This window comes from Ascaphus truei, chromosome 8 (assembly GCF_040206685.1).
Source record: "Ascaphus truei isolate aAscTru1 chromosome 8, aAscTru1.hap1, whole genome shotgun sequence".
Lineage (NCBI taxonomy): Eukaryota > Metazoa > Chordata > Amphibia > Anura > Ascaphidae > Ascaphus > Ascaphus truei.
Genome location: NC_134490.1, coordinates 6296015 through 6316034, shown reverse-complemented (window position 1 = coordinate 6316034; position 20020 = coordinate 6296015). Strand labels below are relative to the sequence as shown.

Here is a 20020-nt window from a genome sequence, read left to right as displayed (position 1 = left end):
CAACGGGATCGGAGCATGTATGTAACACAGGCATACCCCGCATTAACGTACGCAATGGGACTGGAGCATGTATGTAACACAGGCATACCCCGCATTAACGTACGCAATGGGACCAGAGCATGTATGTAACACAGGCATACCCCACATTAACGTACGCAATGGGACCGGAGCATGTATGTAACACAGGCATACCCCGCATTTACGTACGCAATGGGACCGGAGCATGTATGTAACACAGGCATACCCCGCATTAACGTACGCAATGGGACCGGAGCATGTATGTAACACAGGCATACCCCGCATTAACGTACGCAATGGGACCGGAGCATGTATGTAACACAGGCATACCCCGCATTAACGTACGCAGTGGGACCGGAGCATGTATGTAACACAGGCATACCCCGCATTAACGTACGCAATGGGACGGGAGCATGTATGTAACACTGGCATACCCCGCATTAACGTACGCAATGGGACCGGAGCATGTATGTAACACAGGCATACCCTGCATTAACGTACGCAATGGGACCGGAGCATGTATGTAACACAGGCATACCACGCATTAACGTACGCAGTGGGACCGGAGCGTGTATGTAACACAGGCATACCCCGCATTAACGTACGCAATGGGACCGGAGCATGTATGTAACACAGGCATACCCCGCATTAACGTACGCAATGGGACGGGAGCATGTATGTAACACTGGCATACCCCGCATTAACGTATGCAATGGGACCGGAGCATGTATGTAACACAGGCGTACCCCGCATTAACGTACGCAATGGGACGGGAGCGTGTATGTAACACAGGCATACCCCGCATTTACGTACGCAATGGGACCGGAGCATGTATGTAACACAGGCATACCCCGCATTAACGTACGCAATGGGACCGGAGCATGTAGGTAACACAGGCATACCCCGCATTAACGTACGCAATGGGACCGGAGCATGTATGTAACACAGGCATACCCCGCATTAACGTACGCAATGGGACCGCAGCATGTAGGTAACACAGGCATACCCCGCATTAACGTACGCAATGGGACCGGAGCATGTAGGTAACACAGGCATACCCCGCATTAACGTACGCAATGGGACCGGAGCATGTATGTAACACAGGCATACCCCGCATTAACGTACGCAATGGGACGGGAGCATGTATGTAACACAGGCACACCCCGCATTAACGTACGCAATGGGACCGGAGCATGTATGTAACACAGGCATACCCCGCATTAACGTACGCAATGGGACCGGAGCATGTATGTAACACAGGCATACCCCGCATTAATGTACGCAGTGGGACCGGAGCATGTATGTAACACAGGCATACCCCGCATTAATGTACGCAATGGGACGGGAGCATGTATGTAACACAGGCATACCCCGCATTAACGTACGCAATGGGACCGGAGCATGTATGTAACACAGGCGTACCCCGCATTAACGTACGCAATGGGACCGGAGCATGTATGTAACACAGGCACACCCCGCATTAACGTACGCAACGGGATCGGAGCATGTATGTAACACAGGCATACCCCGCATTAACGTACGCAATGGGACTGGAGCATGTATGTAACACAGGCATACCCCGCATTAACGTACGCAATGGGACCAGAGCATGTATGTAACACAGGCATACCCCACATTAACGTACGCAATGGGACCGGAGCATGTATGTAACACAGGCATACCCCGCATTTACGTACGCAATGGGACCGGAGCATGTATGTAACACAGGCATACCCCGCATTAACGTACGCAATGGGACCGGAGCATGTATGTAACACAGGCATACCCCGCATTAACGTACGCAATGGGACCGGAGCATGTATGTAACACAGGCATACCCCGCATTAACGTACGCAGTGGGACCGGAGCATGTATGTAACACAGGCATACCCCGCATTAACGTACGCAATGGGACGGGAGCATGTATGTAACACTGGCATACCCCGCATTAACGTACGCAATGGGACCGGAGCATGTATGTAACACAGGCATACCCTGCATTAACGTACGCAATGGGACCGGAGCATGTATGTAACACAGGCATACCACGCATTAACGTACGCAGTGGGACCGGAGCGTGTATGTAACACAGGCATACCCCGCATTAACGTACGCAATGGGACCGGAGCATGTATGTAACACAGGCATACCCCGCATTAACGTACGCAATGGGACGGGAGCATGTATGTAACACTGGCATACCCCGCATTAACGTATGCAATGGGACCGGAGCATGTATGTAACACAGGCGTACCCCGCATTAACGTACGCAATGGGACGGGAGCGTGTATGTAACACAGGCATACCCCGCATTTACGTACGCAATGGGACCGGAGCATGTATGTAACACAGGCATACCCCGCATTAACGTACGCAATGGGACCGGAGCATGTAGGTAACACAGGCATACCCCGCATTAACGTACGCAATGGGACCGGAGCATGTATGTAACACAGGCATACCCCGCATTAACGTACGCAATGGGACCGCAGCATGTAGGTAACACAGGCATACCCCGCATTAACGTACGCAATGGGACCGGAGCATGTAGGTAACACAGGCATACCCCGCATTAACGTACGCAATGGGACCGGAGCATGTATGTAACACAGGCATACCCCGCATTTACGTACGCAATGGGATCGGAGCAAGTATGTAATACAGGCATACCCCGCATTAACGTACGCAATGGGACCGGAGCATGTATGTAACACAGGCATACCCCGCATTAACGTACGCAATGGGACGGGAGCGTGTATGTAACACAGGCATACCCCGCATTAACGTACGCAATGGGACGGGAGCATGTATGTAACACAGGCATACCCCGCATTAACGTACGCAATGGGACCGGAGCATGTATGTAACACAGGCATACCCCGCATTAACGTACGCAATGGGACCGGAGCATGTATGTAACACAGGCATACCCCGCATTAACGTACACAATGGGACGGGAGCATGTATGTAACACAGGCATACCCTGCATTAACGTACGCAATGGGACGGGAGCGTGTATGTAACACAGGCATACCCCGCATTAACGTACGCAATGGGACCGGAGCATGTATGTATTACAGGCATACCCCGCATTAACGTACGCAATCGGACCGGAGCATGTATGTAACACAGGCATACCCCGCATTAACGTACGCAATCGGACCGGAGTATGTATGTAACACAGGCGTACCCCGCATTAACGTACGCAATGGGACCGGAGCGTGTATGTAACACAGGCATACCCCGCATTAACGTACGCAATGGGACGGGAGCATGTATGTAACACAGGCATACCCCGCATTAACGTACGCAATGGGACCGGAGCGTGTATGTAACACAGGCATACCCCACATTAACGTACGCAATGGGACCGGAGCATGTATGTAACACAGGCATAACCCGCATTTACGTACGCAGTGGGACCGGAGCATGTATGTAACACAGGCATACCCCGCATTAACGTACGCAATGGGACCGGAGCGTGTATGTAACACAGGCGTACCCCGCATTAACGTACACAATGGGACCGGAGCATGTATGTAACACAGGCATACCCTGCATTAACGTATGCAATGGGACCGGAGCATGTATGTAACACAGGCATACCCCGCATTAACGTACACAATGGGACCGGAGCATGTTTGTAATACAGGCATACCCCGCATTAACGTACGCAGTGGGACCGGAGCATGTATGTAACACAGGCACACCCCGCATTAACGTACGTAATGGGACCGGAGCATGTTTGTAATACAGGCATACCCCGCATTAACGTACGCAATGGGACGGGAGCATGTATGTAACACAGGCACACCCCGCATTAACGTACGCAATGGGACGGGAGCATGTATGTAAAGCGAAAATGTACTTAAAGTGAAGCACTACCTTTTTCCCACTTATCGATGCATGTACTGTTCTGCAATCATCATATACAGTACGTGCATAACTGGTGTAAATAACACATGTGTAACAGGCTCTATAGTCTCCCCGCTTGCGCACAGCTTCGGTACAGGTAGGGAGCCGGTATTGCTGTTCAGGACGTGCTGACAGGCGCATGCGTGAGCTGCCGTTTGCCTATTGAGCGATATGTCCTTACTCGCGAGTGAACTTAAAGTGAGTGTCCTTAAACCGGGGTATGCCTGTACTCTGTGAAGGTTAAAAGGTTAAAGACATAGCTATGAAAATGCTCTGTTCTGCAGTTCCTGCGCTGCTGGCCTCCCGGGGACTGAAGGCGGTTATTATAATGTAAATGTTTGTGGATGTAGCCTTTGGAGCATCTTATTCTATTTAATGGGATTATTGTCCTATTTATGCTGCCGCATTGTAAGATAACTGTTTGGTTTGCCAGGGATATAATGTATCTCTTTGCAAAGTCTTTGTGACGGCACATGGGAGAGAGTATGAATGTACAATCCCAGACACAGCATCCTGGGCAGGGTGAGGGGGGCGCAGTGCGAGTGAGAGGGGACGCAGTGTGAGTGAGGGGGACGCAGTGCGAGTGAGGGGGACGCAGTGCGAGTGAGGGGGACACAGTGTGAGTGAGGGGGGTGCAGTGCGAGTGAGAGGGGCGCAGTGCGAGTGAGAGGGGCGCAGTGTGAGTGAGAGGGGCGCAGTGTGAGTGAGAGGGATGCAGTGCGAGTGAGGGGGGCGCAGTGCAAGTGAGGGGGGCGCAGTGCAAGTGAGGGGGGCGCAGTGCGAGTGAGAGGGGTGCAGTGCGAGTGAGGGGTGCAGTGCGAGTGAGAGGGGTGCAGTGTGAGTGAGAGGGATGCAGTGCGAGTGAGGGGGGCGCAGTGCGAGTGAGGGGGGCGCAGTGCGAGTGAGGGGCGCAGTGCGAGTGAGAGGGGCGCAGTGTGAGTGAGAGGGATGCAGTGCGAGTGGGGGGGGCGCAGTGCGAGTGAGGGGGGCGCAGTGTGAGTGAGGGGGGCGCAGTGCGAGTGAGGGGGGCGCAGTGCAAGTGAGAGGGGCGCAGTGCGAGTGAGGGGCGCAGTGCGAGTGAGAGGGGCGCAGTGTGAGTGAGAGGGGCGCAGTGCGAGTGGGGGGGGCGCAGTGCGAGTGAGGGGGGCGCAGTGCGAGTGAGGGGGGCGCAGTGCGAGTGAGGGGGCGCAGTGCGAGTGAGAGTGGCACAGTAAGTGAGAGTGGCACAGTGAGTGAGAGTGAGAGGGGCACAGTGAGTGAGGGGGGCGCAATGAGCGAGAAAGGGGCACAGTTTGAGTGAGGGGAACGCAGTGTGAGTGGGAGGGGTGCAGTGTGAGTGAGGGGGATGCAGTGAGTGAAAGGGGCGCAGTGCGAGTGAGAGGGGTGCAGTGCAAGTGAGAGGGGTGCAGTGCAATTGAGAGCGGTGCAGTGCAATTGAGAGGGGTGCAGTACGAGTGATGGGTGCAGTACGAGTGATGGGTGCAGTGTGAGTGAGAGGGACGCAGTGCGAGTGAGAGGGACACAGTGCGAGTGAGGGATGCAGCGCAAGTGAGTGGGGCACAGTGAGTGAGAGTGACAGGGGCACAGTGAGTGAGGGGGGCGCAATGAGTGAGAAAGGGGCACAGTTTGAGCGAGGAGAACGCAGTATGAGTGGGAGGGGCGCAGTGTGAGTGAGGGGGATGTAGTGTGAGTGAAAGGGGCGCAGTGCGAGTGAGAGGGGGCAGTGCAATTGAGAGGAGTGCAGTGCAATTGAGAGGGGTGCAGTACGAGTGAGGGGTGCAGTACGAGTGAGTGGGGCGCAGCGTGATTGAGAGGGGACGCGGCGTGAGTGGTGGGGGCGCAGCGTGAGTGGTAGGGGCGCAGCGTGAGTGGTAGGGGCGCAGCGTGAGTGGAAGGGGCGCAGCGTGAGTGTGGAAGGGGCGCAGCGTGAGTGGAAGGGGCGCAGCGTGAGTGGAAGGGGCGCAGCGTGAGTGGAAGGGGCGCAGCGTGAGTGGAAGGGGCGCAGCGTGAGTGGTAGGGGCGCAGCGTGAGTGGAAGGGGCGCAGCGTGAGTGGAAGGGGCGCAGCGTGAGTGGAAGGGGCGCAGCGTGAGTGGAAGGGGCGCAGCGTGAGTGGAAGGGGTGCAGCGTGAGTGGAAGGGGCGCAGCGTGAGTGGAAGGGGCGCAGCGTGAGTGGAAGGGGCGCAGCGCGAGTGGAAGGGGCGCAGCGCGAGTGGAAGGGGCGCAGCGTGAGTGGAAGGGGCGCAGCGTGAGTGGAAGGGGCGCAGCGTGAGTGGAAGGGGCGCAGCGTGAGTGGAAGGGGCGCAGTGTGAGTGGTAGGGGCGCAGCGTGAGTGGAAGGGGCGCAGTGAGAGTGGTGGGGGCGCAGCGTGAGTGGAAGGGGCGCAGTGTGAGTGGAAGGGGCGCAGCGTGAGTGGAAGGGGCGCAGCGTGGGTTTCTGATTTTCCCAATCTACAGATCCTTCTCCTGGTTTGACAGCTTCAGTTTATAAAGGGTGAAGGGACAGATTGCGTGTACGGGGGGATCACATCCCAAAACTGCCATATACTGTCACCATGTCTGACAACAGTTACAGCTTAGGGGGCCCTGAGGAAACAGCAGGGTCACTGCAGGACCACCCGATACCTGGCACTGTGCAGACTACTCCACACAAACTGGACAGTGTATAAATATTCCCTGTATATTTTCTGTGGACCTTTTAAACTACAGACTACTGACCATTGTACGTCAGAATTCACTGTAATTAGAGTTCGGAAACAAGGACTGGATTGAAATCCCATGGAAACCCGGAGTCCGGTTGGAAATGCTGGTTCTGAACTCACGTATGTGGCTGTTTGTCGGGGATCTGTCCTCACTTCGCTCACACAGCACTGCGCTGGTGTTCTGATCCGAGCGGACCAAGATGATGTAATGGCCGTGTTCTTCATATAACCGGTCCCAGCTGTCAGGGTTAAACATACAGAGAACGAGTTATTGGTGTGAAGGCATCTACCTTCACCAGCATTAACCAGGAGAGAGGCCGGGACACGCCCAAGATGTCCCAGGACAAACTGAGCCATGACAGATAAAACCTGAGCAGACAGGTGCTCTCACCTATATACAGAGAGTGTCTGCCCTGTGTATGGAAGGCCGGACGTGCTGTTTATTTATCAAAACCTCACAAAAGGTGCAAGAATCAGCACCAGATGTATCAGCGAGATACTGTATCCTCATGGAAGCCATACAACTCATAAATCAGGTGCTGTTTTTTTGCTTCAGTCTTGCTGCAGTTTAGCACCCGAGGGCCTTAAAGCAGGAGTCCAAGCTGCCGTTTTATATATTTTGTATTTTTTCCCCCTTTAATATGTGCATCAATATAATCCGCACAATGATAAGTAATTAGCTAAATTGCCAATCGATCGGCGAAGACTCGGTTCGGGGGTTCACTAAATGGCTGTCAGTGCAGCAGAAGAGGACCAAAGGATGCAAATTTCTGTGGGGGGAAATCATGTGGCCAGGAAGTCGCTAGATACAATTGGTGCACTGCTAGAGAGAGGGCAGGGCTGAAAAAAGGTGTGTGTCAGAGCCTGTTTCAGAAGAGGAAGGGGATGTGACTTTGTAAATGGTTGCTATAGAAACAAAAAATGCTTGTTACACTATAATACATCAAAAACGTCATTCAGAATTGTTTTTTTTTTTTTTTAATGCTACAAGTATTTTCTTATAGTCCAGAACCAATTTATTTAAAAAAAAAAAAAAAAAAACTGACGTAGGATATTGCTTGGTCTGCAGGTTTAAATCCGTGCCTCTATTCCCTGTACTATTGACAGCCTCTGATACTAAATATCTCTGTTTAGAACTAGTAGCCTGTTCCCTGCAGAATCCGGCCCTCCTGCTCAATGGCAGCTGCCCTGAGAGGGGCAGGCTGAGAGCAGCAGTGGGAATGAAACGCGTCAGTATTAATCGCTGGGTGCTCATTACAGTCCATTTGGCCGGAGCTTTTCATCTCTTGTTCCTGGGCAGTGACCTCTGCCCTCGTGCAGTACAATAGACCCTTTGAGGTGAGCTCTTGAACTCCTTGTGAAGAGGCTAAGTTCCCGAGTGCCGTGTGAGGCCTGCGGGTCACTTTGGGGGCATTGCAGGGGACCACCTGGGTGTAGTTAGTAAAGAGAATAGCTGTGACGTTCATTTGCTATGAGCCAGCGCTGGCGGGGGTTCAGGGCTCCTCTCACCCGAGGGGCAACGAGGGCAAGTGCTCGGAGTCGTTAGATATGTGCGGGGTCTCTGCAGGACTTAATCCCCAGCTGGTGGGCCTTCTTTTTAACCCTTCACTGCCAGGAAGATGATATATGACTTTCCAAAATGAACTAGCGACACACGTACATTTGATGCTCATGTTGTGTAACCAGTTTTGCAGATGGAAGCCTTTAATAAATAGGTCTCACGGACGAGTCTAGTGGTAATGTCACTGTCTGATGTGGTTTTAACTGGTTCAAATCTCAGGGTCATTCTCCTTGTGACCTTGGGAAACCCCACGTTATCTCCCGGTGCTTCAGGCACCAAAATTAGATTGTGAGCTCCTTGGGGCAGTAACTATTCCCGCCTAGCAAAATTATGTGTACTATATAGGTCAGGTTTGAAGGATATCCCTGCTTCAGCACAGATGGTGTAGTCGAAGACTGAGCCACCTAAGCTGAAGCAGGGATATCCTTAAAACCTGACCTGTTGGGGGATCTTGAGGACTGGAGGTGAGCCCCCCCTGACATGGGTAAATTAGCATGATTAGAAGCCTCAAAGTGTATTGGGCTGGTGTCGTTTTCCAATTGGCAGCTCTAGAGTGCCACCTTCTGGTCACTTCATGTACCTGCAGCAGGTTTTCAGGAATAGCCAGTCCTATTGATTAGTCCGAGAAGATATACAATGTAATCAGCTTAGAGACGGGCTTCTGTAATAATGCAATCAATAGCTGCTGGGATTGGACAGAGAGCTAAAGAATTGATGGTAGAAATGTTTGGTTTGAGCCCAGTAGAGATGCTCTAAACCAGGGGTCTCAACACACAAACACTAACAGGCCAGGTTTTATGGATATCCCTGCTTCAGCACAGGTGGCTGAATCAGTGGCTCAGTCTTGGGATATCCATAAAAGCTGGCCTGGTGGTGGCCCTTGAGGACTGGAGTTTGAGACCCCTGCTCCAAACACAATTCAATGGTGCATCTCATTGAAAGACCCAGCTCCGATACAGCGCTTTAAATGAATGAGATTTGCAGGACCGACGCAGAATGTGCCAGAGGTGCGGGTCAGCCGAAAACACCTGTGCGAGTCACCTATCCTGCCTGGAAGGGCAGGTCATATACAGTAAAAGTAGGTAATATTAACTGTGCCAGCCGAAGAATAAACCGCGGCACCTCAGTGCAGAGCAATGGCGTGGGGTGTAAGCTCGTCTGTGTACAATACAGGGGGGGCCTAGGGACTCATGGTGAATGTGTCTGCGTATAATACATGGGGGGCCTAGGAATTCATGGTGAATGTGTCTGCGTATAATACATGGGGGGCCTAGGGACTCATGGTGAATGTGTCTGCGTATAATACATGGGGGGCCTTAGGATTCATGGTTAATGTATCTGCGTATAATACATGGGGGGCCTAGGGACTCATGGTGAATGTGTCTGCGTATAATACATGGGGGGCTTGGGATTCATGGTGAATGTATCTGCGTATAATACATGGGGGGCCTAGGGATTCACGGTGAATGTATCTGCGTATAATACATGGGGGGCCTAGGGATTCATGGTGAATGTGTCTGTGTATAATACATGGGGGGCCTAGGGATTCATGGTGAATGTGTCTGCGTATAATACATGGGGGGCCTAGGAATTCATGGTGAATGTGTCTGCGTATAATACATGGGGGGCCTAGGGACTCATGGTGAATGTGTCTGCGTATAATACATGGGGGGCCTAGGGACTCATGGTGAATGTATCTGCGTATAATACATGGGGGGCCTAGGGATTCACGGTGAATGTATCTGCGTATAATACATGGGGGGCCTAGGGATTCATGGTGAATGTGTCTGCGTATAATACATGGGGGGCCTAGGGACTCATGGTGAATGTATCTGCGTATAATACATGGGGGGCCTAGGGATTCACGGTGAATGTATCTGCGTATAATACATGGGGGGCCTTGGGATTCATGGTGAATGTATCTGTGTATAATACATGGGGGGCCTAGGGATTCATGGTGAATGTATCTGTGTATAATACATGGGGGGCCTTGGGATTCATGGTGAATGTATCTGCGTATAATACATGGGGGGCCTTGGGATTCATGGTGAATGTGTCTGTGTATAATACATGGGGGGCCTTGGGATTCATGGTGAATGTGTCTGTGTATAATACATGGGGGGCCTAGGGACTCATGGTGAATGTGTCTGCGTATAATACATGGGGGGCCTAGGAATTCATGGTGAATGTGTCTGCGTATAATACATGGGGGGCCTTGGGATTCATGGTGAATGTGTCTGTGTACAATACATGGGGGGCCTAGGGATTCATGGTGAATGTGTCTGTGTACAATACATGGGGGGCCTAGGAATTCATGGTGAATGTGTCTGCGTATAATACATGGGGGGCCTAGGGACTCATGGTGAATGTATCTGCGTATAATACATGGGGGGCCTAGGGACTCATGGTGAATGTAACTGCGTATAATACATGGGGGGCCTAGGGATTCATAGTGAATGTATCTGCGTATAATACATGGGGGGCCTAGGGATTCATGGTGAATGTGCCTGCGTATAATACATGGGGGGCCTTGGGATTCATGGTGAATGTGTCTGCGTATAATACATGGGGGGCCTAGGGATTCATGGTGAATGTAACTGCGTATAATACATGGGGGGCCTAGGGATTCATGGTGAATGTGTCTGCGTATAATACATGGGGGGCCTAGGGATTCATGGTGAATGTATCTGCGTATAATACATGGGGGGCCTAGGGATTCATGGTGGATGTGTCTGCGTATAATACATAGGGGGCTTGGGATTCATGGTGAATGTGTCTTCGTATAATACATGGGTATTTCTTGAGAAAGCGCCATAGTGGGCGTGAAACGCGTGGGAGAGTTTGTTACTGTCTATTTTTTGTTTTTATGTAGCCCAATAAATTAGTTTTTAACTTCTCTTGCTGGTGAGTTCTTACCTTTTTTCTCCTGGAGCGGATGGACCACGAATCCTTTACCTTCTCAGTATAATACATGGGGGCCTAGGAATTCATGGTGAATGTGTCTGCGTATAATACATGGGGGCCTAGGAATTCATGGTGAATGTATCTGCGTATAATACATAGGGGGCCTTGGGATTCATGGTGAATGTGTCTGCGTATAATACATGGGGGGGCCTAGGAATTCATGGTGGATGTGTCTGCGTATAATAATGGGGGGCCTAGGGATTCATGGTGAATGTATCTGCGTATAATACATGGGGGGCCTTGGGATTCATGGTGAATGTGTCTGCGTATAATACATGGGGGGGCCTAGGAATTCATGGTGAATGTGTCTGCGTATAATACATGGGGGGGCCTAGGAATTCATGGTCAATGTGTCTGCGTATAATAATGGGGGGCCTAGGGATTCATGGTGAATGTATCTGCGTATAATACATGGGGGGGCTTGGGATTCATGGTGAATGTGTCTGCGTATAATACATGGGGGGCCTTGGGATTCATGGTGAATGTGTCTGCGTATAATACATGGGGGGCCTTGGGATTCATGGTGAATGTGTCTGCGTATAATACATGGGGGGCCTAGGAATTCATGGTGAATGTGTCTGCGTATAATACATGGGGGGGCTTGGGATTCATGGTGAATGTGTCTGCGTATAATACATGGGGGGCCTTGGGATTCATGGTGAATGTGTCTGTGTATAATATATGGGGGGCCTTGGGATTCATAGTGAATGTGTCTGCGTATAATACATGGGGGGCCTAGGGATTCATGGTGAATGTGTCTGCGTATAATACAAAAATGGGGGGCCTAGGGATTCATGGTGAATGTGTCTGCGTATAATACATGGGGGGCCTAGGGATTCATGGTGAATGTGTCTGCGTATAATACATGGGGGGCCTAGGGATTCATGGTGAATGTATCTGCGTATAATACATGGGGGTGCTTGGGATTCATGGTGAATGTATCTGCGTATAATACATGGGGGGCAGAGGGATTCATGGTGAATGTATCTGCGTATAATACATGGGGGGCCTAGGGATTCATGGTGAATGTGTCTGTGTATAATACATGGGGGTGCTTGGGATTCATGGTGAATGTATCTGCGTATAATACATGGGGGGTCTAGGGATTCATGGTGAATATCTCTGCATATAATACATGGGGGGCCTTGGGATTCATGGTGAATGTGCCTCCGTATAATACATGGGGGGCCTAGGGATTCGTGGTGAATGTATCTGCGTATAATACATGGGGGGTTTGGGGATTCATGGTGAATGTGTCTGCGTATAATACATGGGGGGGCTTGGAATTCATGGTGAATGTGTCTGTGTATAATACATGGGGGGCCTTGGGATTCATGGTGAATGTGTCTGCGTATAATACATGGGGGGCTTAGGGATTCATGGTGAATGTGTCTGCGTATAATACATGGGGGGCCTAGGGATTCATGGTGAATGTGTCTGCGTATAATACATGGAGGGACTAGGGATTCATGGTGAATGTGTCTGCGTATAATACATGGGGGGCTTGGGATTCATGGTGAATGTATCTGCGTATAATACATGGGGTGCCTTGGGATTCATAGTGAATGTATCTGTGTATAATACATGGAGGGCCTAGGGATTCATGGTGAATGTGTCTGCGTATAATACATGGGGGGCCTTGGGATTCATGGTGAATGTGTCTGCGTATAATACATGGGGGGCCTAGGGATTCATGGTGAATGTGTCTGCGTATAATACATGGGGGGCCTAGGGATTCATGGTGAATGTGTCTGCGTATAATACATGGGGGGCCTAGGGATTCATGGTGAATGTGTCTGCGTATAATACATGGGGGGCCTAGGGATTCATGGTGAATGTATCTGCGTATAATACATGGGGGTGCTTGGGATTCATGGTGAATGTATCTGCGTATAATACATGGGGGGCAGAGGGATTCATGGTGAATGTATCTGCGTATAATACATGGGGGCCTAGGGATTCATGGTGAATGTATCTGCGTATAATACATGGGGGGCTTGGGGATTCATGGTGAATGTGTCTGCGTATAATACATGGGGGGCCTTGGGATTCATGGTGAATGTGTCTGTGTATAATACATGGGGGTGCTTGGGATTCATGGTGAATGTATCTGCGTATAATACATGGGGGGCCTAGGGATTCATGGTGAATGTGTCTGTGTATAATACATGGGGGTGCTTGGGATTCATGGTGAATGTATCTGCGTATAATACATGGGGGGTCTAGGGATTCATGGTGAATATCTCTGCATATAATACATGGGGGGCCTTGGGATTCATGGTGAATGTGCCTGCGTATAATACATGGGGGGCCTAGGGATTCATGGTGAATGTGTCTGTGTATAATACATGGGGGTGCTTGGGATTCATGGTGAATGTATCTGCGTATAATACATGGGGGGTCTAGGGATTCATGGTGAATATCTCTGCATATAATACATGGGGGGCCTTGGGATTCATGGTGAATGTGCCTGCGTATAATACATGGGGGGCCGAGGGATTCATGGTGAATGTATCTGCGTATAATACATGGGGGGCTTGGGGATTCATGGTGAATGTGTCTGTGTATAATACATGGGGGGCCTAGGGATTCATAGTGAATGTATCTGCGTATAATACATGGGGGGCCTAGGGATTCATAGTGTATGTATCTGCGTATAATACATGGGGGGCCTAGGGATTCATGGTGAATGTGCCTGCGTATAATACATGGGGGGCCTAGGGATTCATGGTGAATGTGCCTGCGTATAATACATGGGGGGCCTTGGGATTCATGGTGAATGTAACTGCGTATAATACATGGGGGGCCTAGGGATTCATGGTGAATGTATCTGCGTATAATACATGGGGGGCCTAGGGATTCATAGTGAATGTATCTGCGTATAATACATGGGGGGCCTAGGGATTCATGGTGAATGTATCTGCGTATAATACATGGGGGGCCTAGGGATTCATAGTGAATGTGTCTGCGTATAATACATGGGGGGCTTGGGATTCATGGTGAATGTGTCTGCGTATAATACATGGGGGGCCTAGGGATTCATGGTGAATGTATCTGCGTATAATACATGGGGGGACTAGGGATTCATAGTGAATGTGTCTGCGTATAATACATGGGGGGCCTAGGGATTCATGGTGAATGTGTCTGCGTATAATACATGGGGGGCCTAGGGATTCATGGTGAATGTGTCTGCGTATAATACATGGGGGGCTTGGGATTCATGGTGAATGTGTCTGCGTATAATACATGGGGGGCTTGGGATTCATAGTGAATGTGTCTGCGTATAATACATGGGGGGGCTTGGGATTCATGGTGTAATAAAGCATTGAAGGTTTATCTCCATTGGTGTCAGAAGGGATTGTGACACTTTGCCCTCTTCTTTAATAGGATTGGGGTCTCATTACTATATCCCCAATAACACAGCCCCCCCTTCTATGGGTCTGACCTGTCAGGGAGTGCTGGCGCACCTGTCGGATCCCTGCACAATTCTGCCAGGCTGAATGTATATAAAGAATGAATGTGCCGCTGTACTGGTACTGGTACTGGTACTGGTGTCACCGCAGCCGCGTGTCTACCTGTTGTGGGTTATTTTTGTAGCAAAAAGTGCATTTTGATACAAGGGCAAAAAATGCACTTTGCACCAATGTCCTCCGCCATATACCAACTCTTTGAAACCACCACTATATAAAACTTTCTAACCTCCATATAACCACTCCCTAAATCCTCAGAGATCCAAGAGAAATTCTGAGCCTGTTATACAAAGGCTTGCTTGGCCTTGTATTAGAGATGCGATACGTATGCGCTGGAGACATAAAAGGAGCACCGCTGTGTTACATTAAAGCCATATTACCCTAAAAGGAGGGCTGTAATTAAACAAGTAACGGATACTGGGCCCCAGCACACGGGCGGCCAACGCCAGTCCTCAAGGGCCACCAGCAGGTCAGGTTTTTTGGATATCCCTGCTTCAGCGTAGGTGGCTCAATCAGTGGAAACCAGAAAACCTGACCTGTTGATGGCCCTTGAGGACTGGAGTCGGCCACCCCAAGCCATAGTACCGATGTATATAACTTTTAAAGACATTTTTAATGTTTCTAATGTAGGAAACATTTCCAAAGTGACAGCCCCTTCCCCCTCTGACAGGCGCTGGCTCTGAGCCCCGCCCTCTCTCTAGCAGTGACCCAATTGTATCTAGTAACTGCATAGTCAATTATATTCCAGGAACTACATTTCCCATAATGCTGTGCAAGAACTGAATTAAATAACCCTGAGCAAGCGATCGATTACAGGAGAACGGATCGATCTGCAGCTCCGCTAATCACTTGTGAGTGTGCAGAATGTATTGATGCACATATTGATGCACATATTGATGCACATATTGAATGGGGGGAAAATATATATATATATATTTTAAACGGCAGGTTTTTAACTTTTCTAGATAAACCCCTATATAAACCTATATAACTGCTCCATATGACTCTTTATATAAGAGCTCCACCATAAACCCCTCTATATAACTGCTCCATATGACTCTTTATATAAGAGCTCCACCATAAACTCCTCTATACATTCCCTCCCCATAAACCCCAATATATAAACCTGCGCCAGGCGGCGTCTATGTATTAATCTTAGGCCGTGCTTATAGTGCCGGCGACGCAAATTCGCCCCAAAACAAAAGCATTTCCGCCGCCGCGTGCGCTTATAGTGCACGCAACAAGCGACGGAGCGAAAACCCGCCGCCGGCAAAATTTGATTTTTCAAGGGCCGTCGCGTCACGTGACAGCCCTGGAACAAATCAAATTGCGGGAATCCCGCAATGCGACCGACCGGCGAAACATAACTGTTGCCGGTGGCGACGGGTGACGTCACCCATCGCGTCGCCGTCGCCGGCACTATAGGCAAAGCCTTAGTTGCGCCATTTTCGTGTCTGTCTGCAACAAGATGATGGATTTATGGAGAAAGTGGGCGGAGTTACATTTGAATATTGGCGCCGGTCTGTGTGTTATTAGAGATTTGCCACTTGTATTACTTTTCTTGACGATTTTCTGCGTCACCTTAATGGCGACTAAAGTCCTTTTTTTAGCGCAGAATACGAGCGCGGCCTGAGAAATTGTAAAACAGTAGAAATACACGTCGGAAATGTGTCTCGTTTCAAAAACAAATGCCAGGTTTTTTTTACACAACTGCGTCGGCGCACACGTACTTCCGATACATACAGCGCACCACACGCGCATCATTCACTAAAGTGCAGTAGTGTTGATCACCAATCAAAATCAATGCTAAGTACAGTGATACAAGGACACGGTCAAAATCTCGCCCTCAAATTCGTGGCAGAAATCCCAGAATCTGAGCACGTACCTCCTGTGGTGCTTTTATACACTGCTTCACTGGGAGCGCTTTGCTTTAGGTCAGGGTTGGTCAACTCCAGTGCTCAAGGGCCACCAACAGGCCAGGTATTAGGGATATTCCTGCTTCAGCACAGGTGGCTCAGTCATTGGCAGCCACTGATTGAGACTCCTGTGCTGAAGCAGGGATATGCCCAATACCTGGCCTGTTGGTGGCCCTGGAGCACTGGAGTTGTCCTTGCTTTAGATAAGTTAGTGTGCACTCAGTGTGTTTGTGTAGACAGAATATTAGAAGCCGGTTTAAAGGGAGAGGGAGCGGCTCAGTGAGTAAAGACACTGACTGGCACTGAGTTTGAAGCAGGGGGCCTGGTTTAATTCCCGGTGTCGGCTCCTTGTGACCTTGGGCAAGTCACTTTATCTCCCTGTGCCTCAGGCACCAACAACATAAATTGTAAGCTCTACGGTAAGCAGGGACCTGTACCTGCAAAATGCCTCTGTAAAGCACTACGTAAAACTAGCAGTGCTATACAAGAACATGCTGTTATAATTATTATTAAAGCACTCTGAAGGCGGGTTACCTGCAAACGGGGCTGGCGTTTCCGGTCCCCCTCACCACCTGCATCGTCAGGGTGAAACGGGTGCTGATGATCACAGTGGCGTTTGCCGAGTGGGCGCTGGTGCCCGAGGGCACGGTCAGTAGCAGCTGTGGGAGGCACTGTGCAAAATCAGAAAACGTGTGGGGATAAAACTTCCTGGTGTGGCCATCTTTAGAACACCCGCCAAAAAATTGCTTTAAACAACATGTGATTTTAAACTATTCCCCTTAAATGAACACTCCCTACTACTCGAGTTTATACTACACATTTGTGGGGTTGTTTAGCTCCAGGTTTGCAGGGAATCCCAGCAGCAGAAAGCAGCTTTTGGGGAGCGCAGGTTTTCACCATATGTGGAAAAAATATATAATGACAACATAGTGTAGTATGTTCTTCAGACACGACAACTCGGTAATCACAGAGATGGGGGCTCACACTTTCCCAGTAAGAAATCAGCAGTGGGTGTATTAAGGTGATCTCGATTCTTCCCATTGGTAGAAGGCCAACAAACATCGCGGCCATGTTCCGGGCGCTGGTGCACTCCCGTATTCGGGCAGAGTACGCGTACGCCGAGTCTACTGGGACGGTTTCAGAGTTTGCCTCCCAGTGGGCGTTAGGCGGGGTGCTTTGCTCGGTATCCACCAATCAGGGTTCTTCAGATTTAACCCTTCTGTTTTAAGTGCACTTCATCAGTGCACTTGTTGGGTTCATTTAATTTTTGTTTGACTGGTTTATCTTTGTTCTACTTGGTAACAAGTAGAATTGCTGTTCAACTGAATTGGCCGGCGAAGGTTTCAAACCAGATCAAAATAGATCCCATTGGTAGAAGGCAGCTTGCTTGTCTCAGCTCAGTTTCCCTCGGGGTAATAGAGATGACACGCTTAGTGCAACATTGCATAAACAATAGATGTGTATTGGAACAAAATTAATACACTTACATTTGTACAATGTGCATAGGCACATAAAACTATAGATGCGTGGCTTGTGTGTCCATAATCTTATTGGGAAAGTGTGAGTCCCCATCTCTGTGATTACCGAGTTGTCGTGTCTGAAGAACATACTACACTATATTGTCTTTATATCTTTTTCCCACATATGGTGAAAACCTGCGCTCCCCAAAAGCTGCTTTCTGCAATTCACTACGGGAGGATTGGGCCTTCTCCCCAAAGGGTTGAGCTGCGACGTTCACTGTTTATATTTATCACTTTTATTCACATAAGCACGGTTATAAGTTTAATTGTATATATTTAATATCACCATTTATATATCACATCTTTCACCTCTTAAAGGAGCACCTCACAAATTTTCTTTGCACTAATCCTAGCAGCAGCACAGGTGGCTCAATCAGTCCCTGCTTCAGCATAGGTGGTTCAATCAGAGGCTCAGTCTGTCTGTGCTGAAGCTGGGATAGCCTGTTAGGGGGGGTCTTGAGGAGCGGAGTTGAGCACCCCTACCCTAGAAAACATGATGGCTGTATAAGGCTAAGAGGAACACCTGAGTTCCTCAAAGGGAATATTAATTACTGTAATATTGTAACCTTTGAACTTTAGTCCAGCACTGAACAAAGTAATCCTTCTCCACCTGCAAAGCACTGGGGCAGGGACTCGCGATTCCTATTTTATTGTTGTTTGTGTCCAGGTGAAGCGGCTTCGTCCTTACCCGGTAGCAGTAATCGGAGGTATAAAGCAGGGCGACAGGTTCAGGAAGGTAGCTGGACACTGTAATTAAAGCCTCGTCAAACTTCAGCTCATTAACTAAGACAGAGAGATAATGAAGGTTACCGTCAGACGAATTCACAGTTGCGACAATTGGCCTGCAAAATAGACCTGCATTGTATATTCTCCTCCGTTTTGCATGGGAGAGCTGCACAGAGCGAGCACACAGAATATTCTCCATAATAATGGACAATAATAATGTCCACTGCATGGGGCGGCCAACTCCAGTCCTTCCAGCTCCACCAACAGTTCAGGTTTTCAGGATATCCCTGCTTCAGCACAGTTGTCCGTCTTCGAATGAGCCACTTGTACTGAAGCAGGGACATCCTGAAAACCTGACCTGTTGCTGGCCTGAGAACTGGCTTTGGCCACTCCTGCTCAACTGGGAGCCCAAGATCTGAGTCAGCCCCAGAAAGGAAACATGGCAGACCTGGCAAGGATGTGCGAGTTAGAACTATATTGCGTTACATTTTCTCTAGGTTGATGCAGCCGTGGAAAGCGTACATTAGTACAGAGTACCTGCACATAGCGTAGCACATAGATTTATGTGAATGACAGGCGTAGGTGATATTTGCCGTTGCCGAGACTTGGATATAACCCAAGCAGCATAGGTAAAACCTGTGAGAAAGTGAACATGTGCCACGTGCCACGTGCCTGTCCCTGGTAACCTGCTGAAGGGCACCGCCACTTACCTGCTGCAGAGTGTCGCACAGAGACCACCAGAGCAAGAAGGGAGAAAGCTGCAGCGCGTGGCACCGCCATGCTGATGCACCCTCCAGTGTCGGAACGACCCGAGAACTCTGATCATTACAAGCAATGAGCAGGTTTATCGTCTGGCTCAGCACAGGGTACAGGCGCCAGCTGATAACCACTGGGTGAAGTCCACTAATAAAAGTAGTGTTACTGTGTCTGAATACAGGGCAGCAGGAGGAGAGGCGGCTCTGAGAGTCAAGGCACGGGCTCTGCAAGCCAGGGGGGCTCAAATCCAGTCCACAAGTACCCTCCCAACAGGTCAGGTTTTCAGGATATCCCAGCTTCAGCACAGGTGGCTCGGAGGCTCCAAGACTGATTGAGCCACCTGTGCTGAAGCAGGGACTGATTGAGCCACCTGTGCTGAAGCTGGGATACCCTGAAAACCTGACCTGTTGCAGGGGAGGGGCTAAATTATCAGAGTCCCTCAGGTGCAGAACCGGGGCAAGAAAACGATGGCCGA

General features: G+C 49.9%; 1 protein-coding gene across 8 annotated transcripts in view; it reads right to left on the bottom strand.

Moving 5' to 3' along the window:
• Positions 1-19627, bottom strand: part of LOC142501084 (heparan-alpha-glucosaminide N-acetyltransferase-like) — a 202256-nt gene extending 182629 nt beyond the window's left edge. For 6 of the 8 annotated variants that reach the window (XM_075610413.1, XM_075610415.1, XM_075610416.1 and 3 more), the window contains exons 1-4: positions 19500-19627; positions 18752-18846; positions 17078-17214; positions 6753-6871 (exon numbers count right to left, since the gene is read on the bottom strand). In XM_075610413.1, coding sequence (XP_075466528.1) covers positions 6753-6871; positions 17078-17214; positions 18752-18846; positions 19500-19569 — 421 coding nt within the window. In that variant the 5' untranslated portion in view covers positions 19570-19627. The remainder of the gene's footprint in view (positions 1-6752; positions 6872-17077; positions 17215-18751; positions 18847-19499) is intronic. The other 2 variants (XM_075610414.1, XM_075610420.1) reach the window with 2 other exon arrangements.
• Positions 19628-20020: the final 393 nt, after the last annotated feature.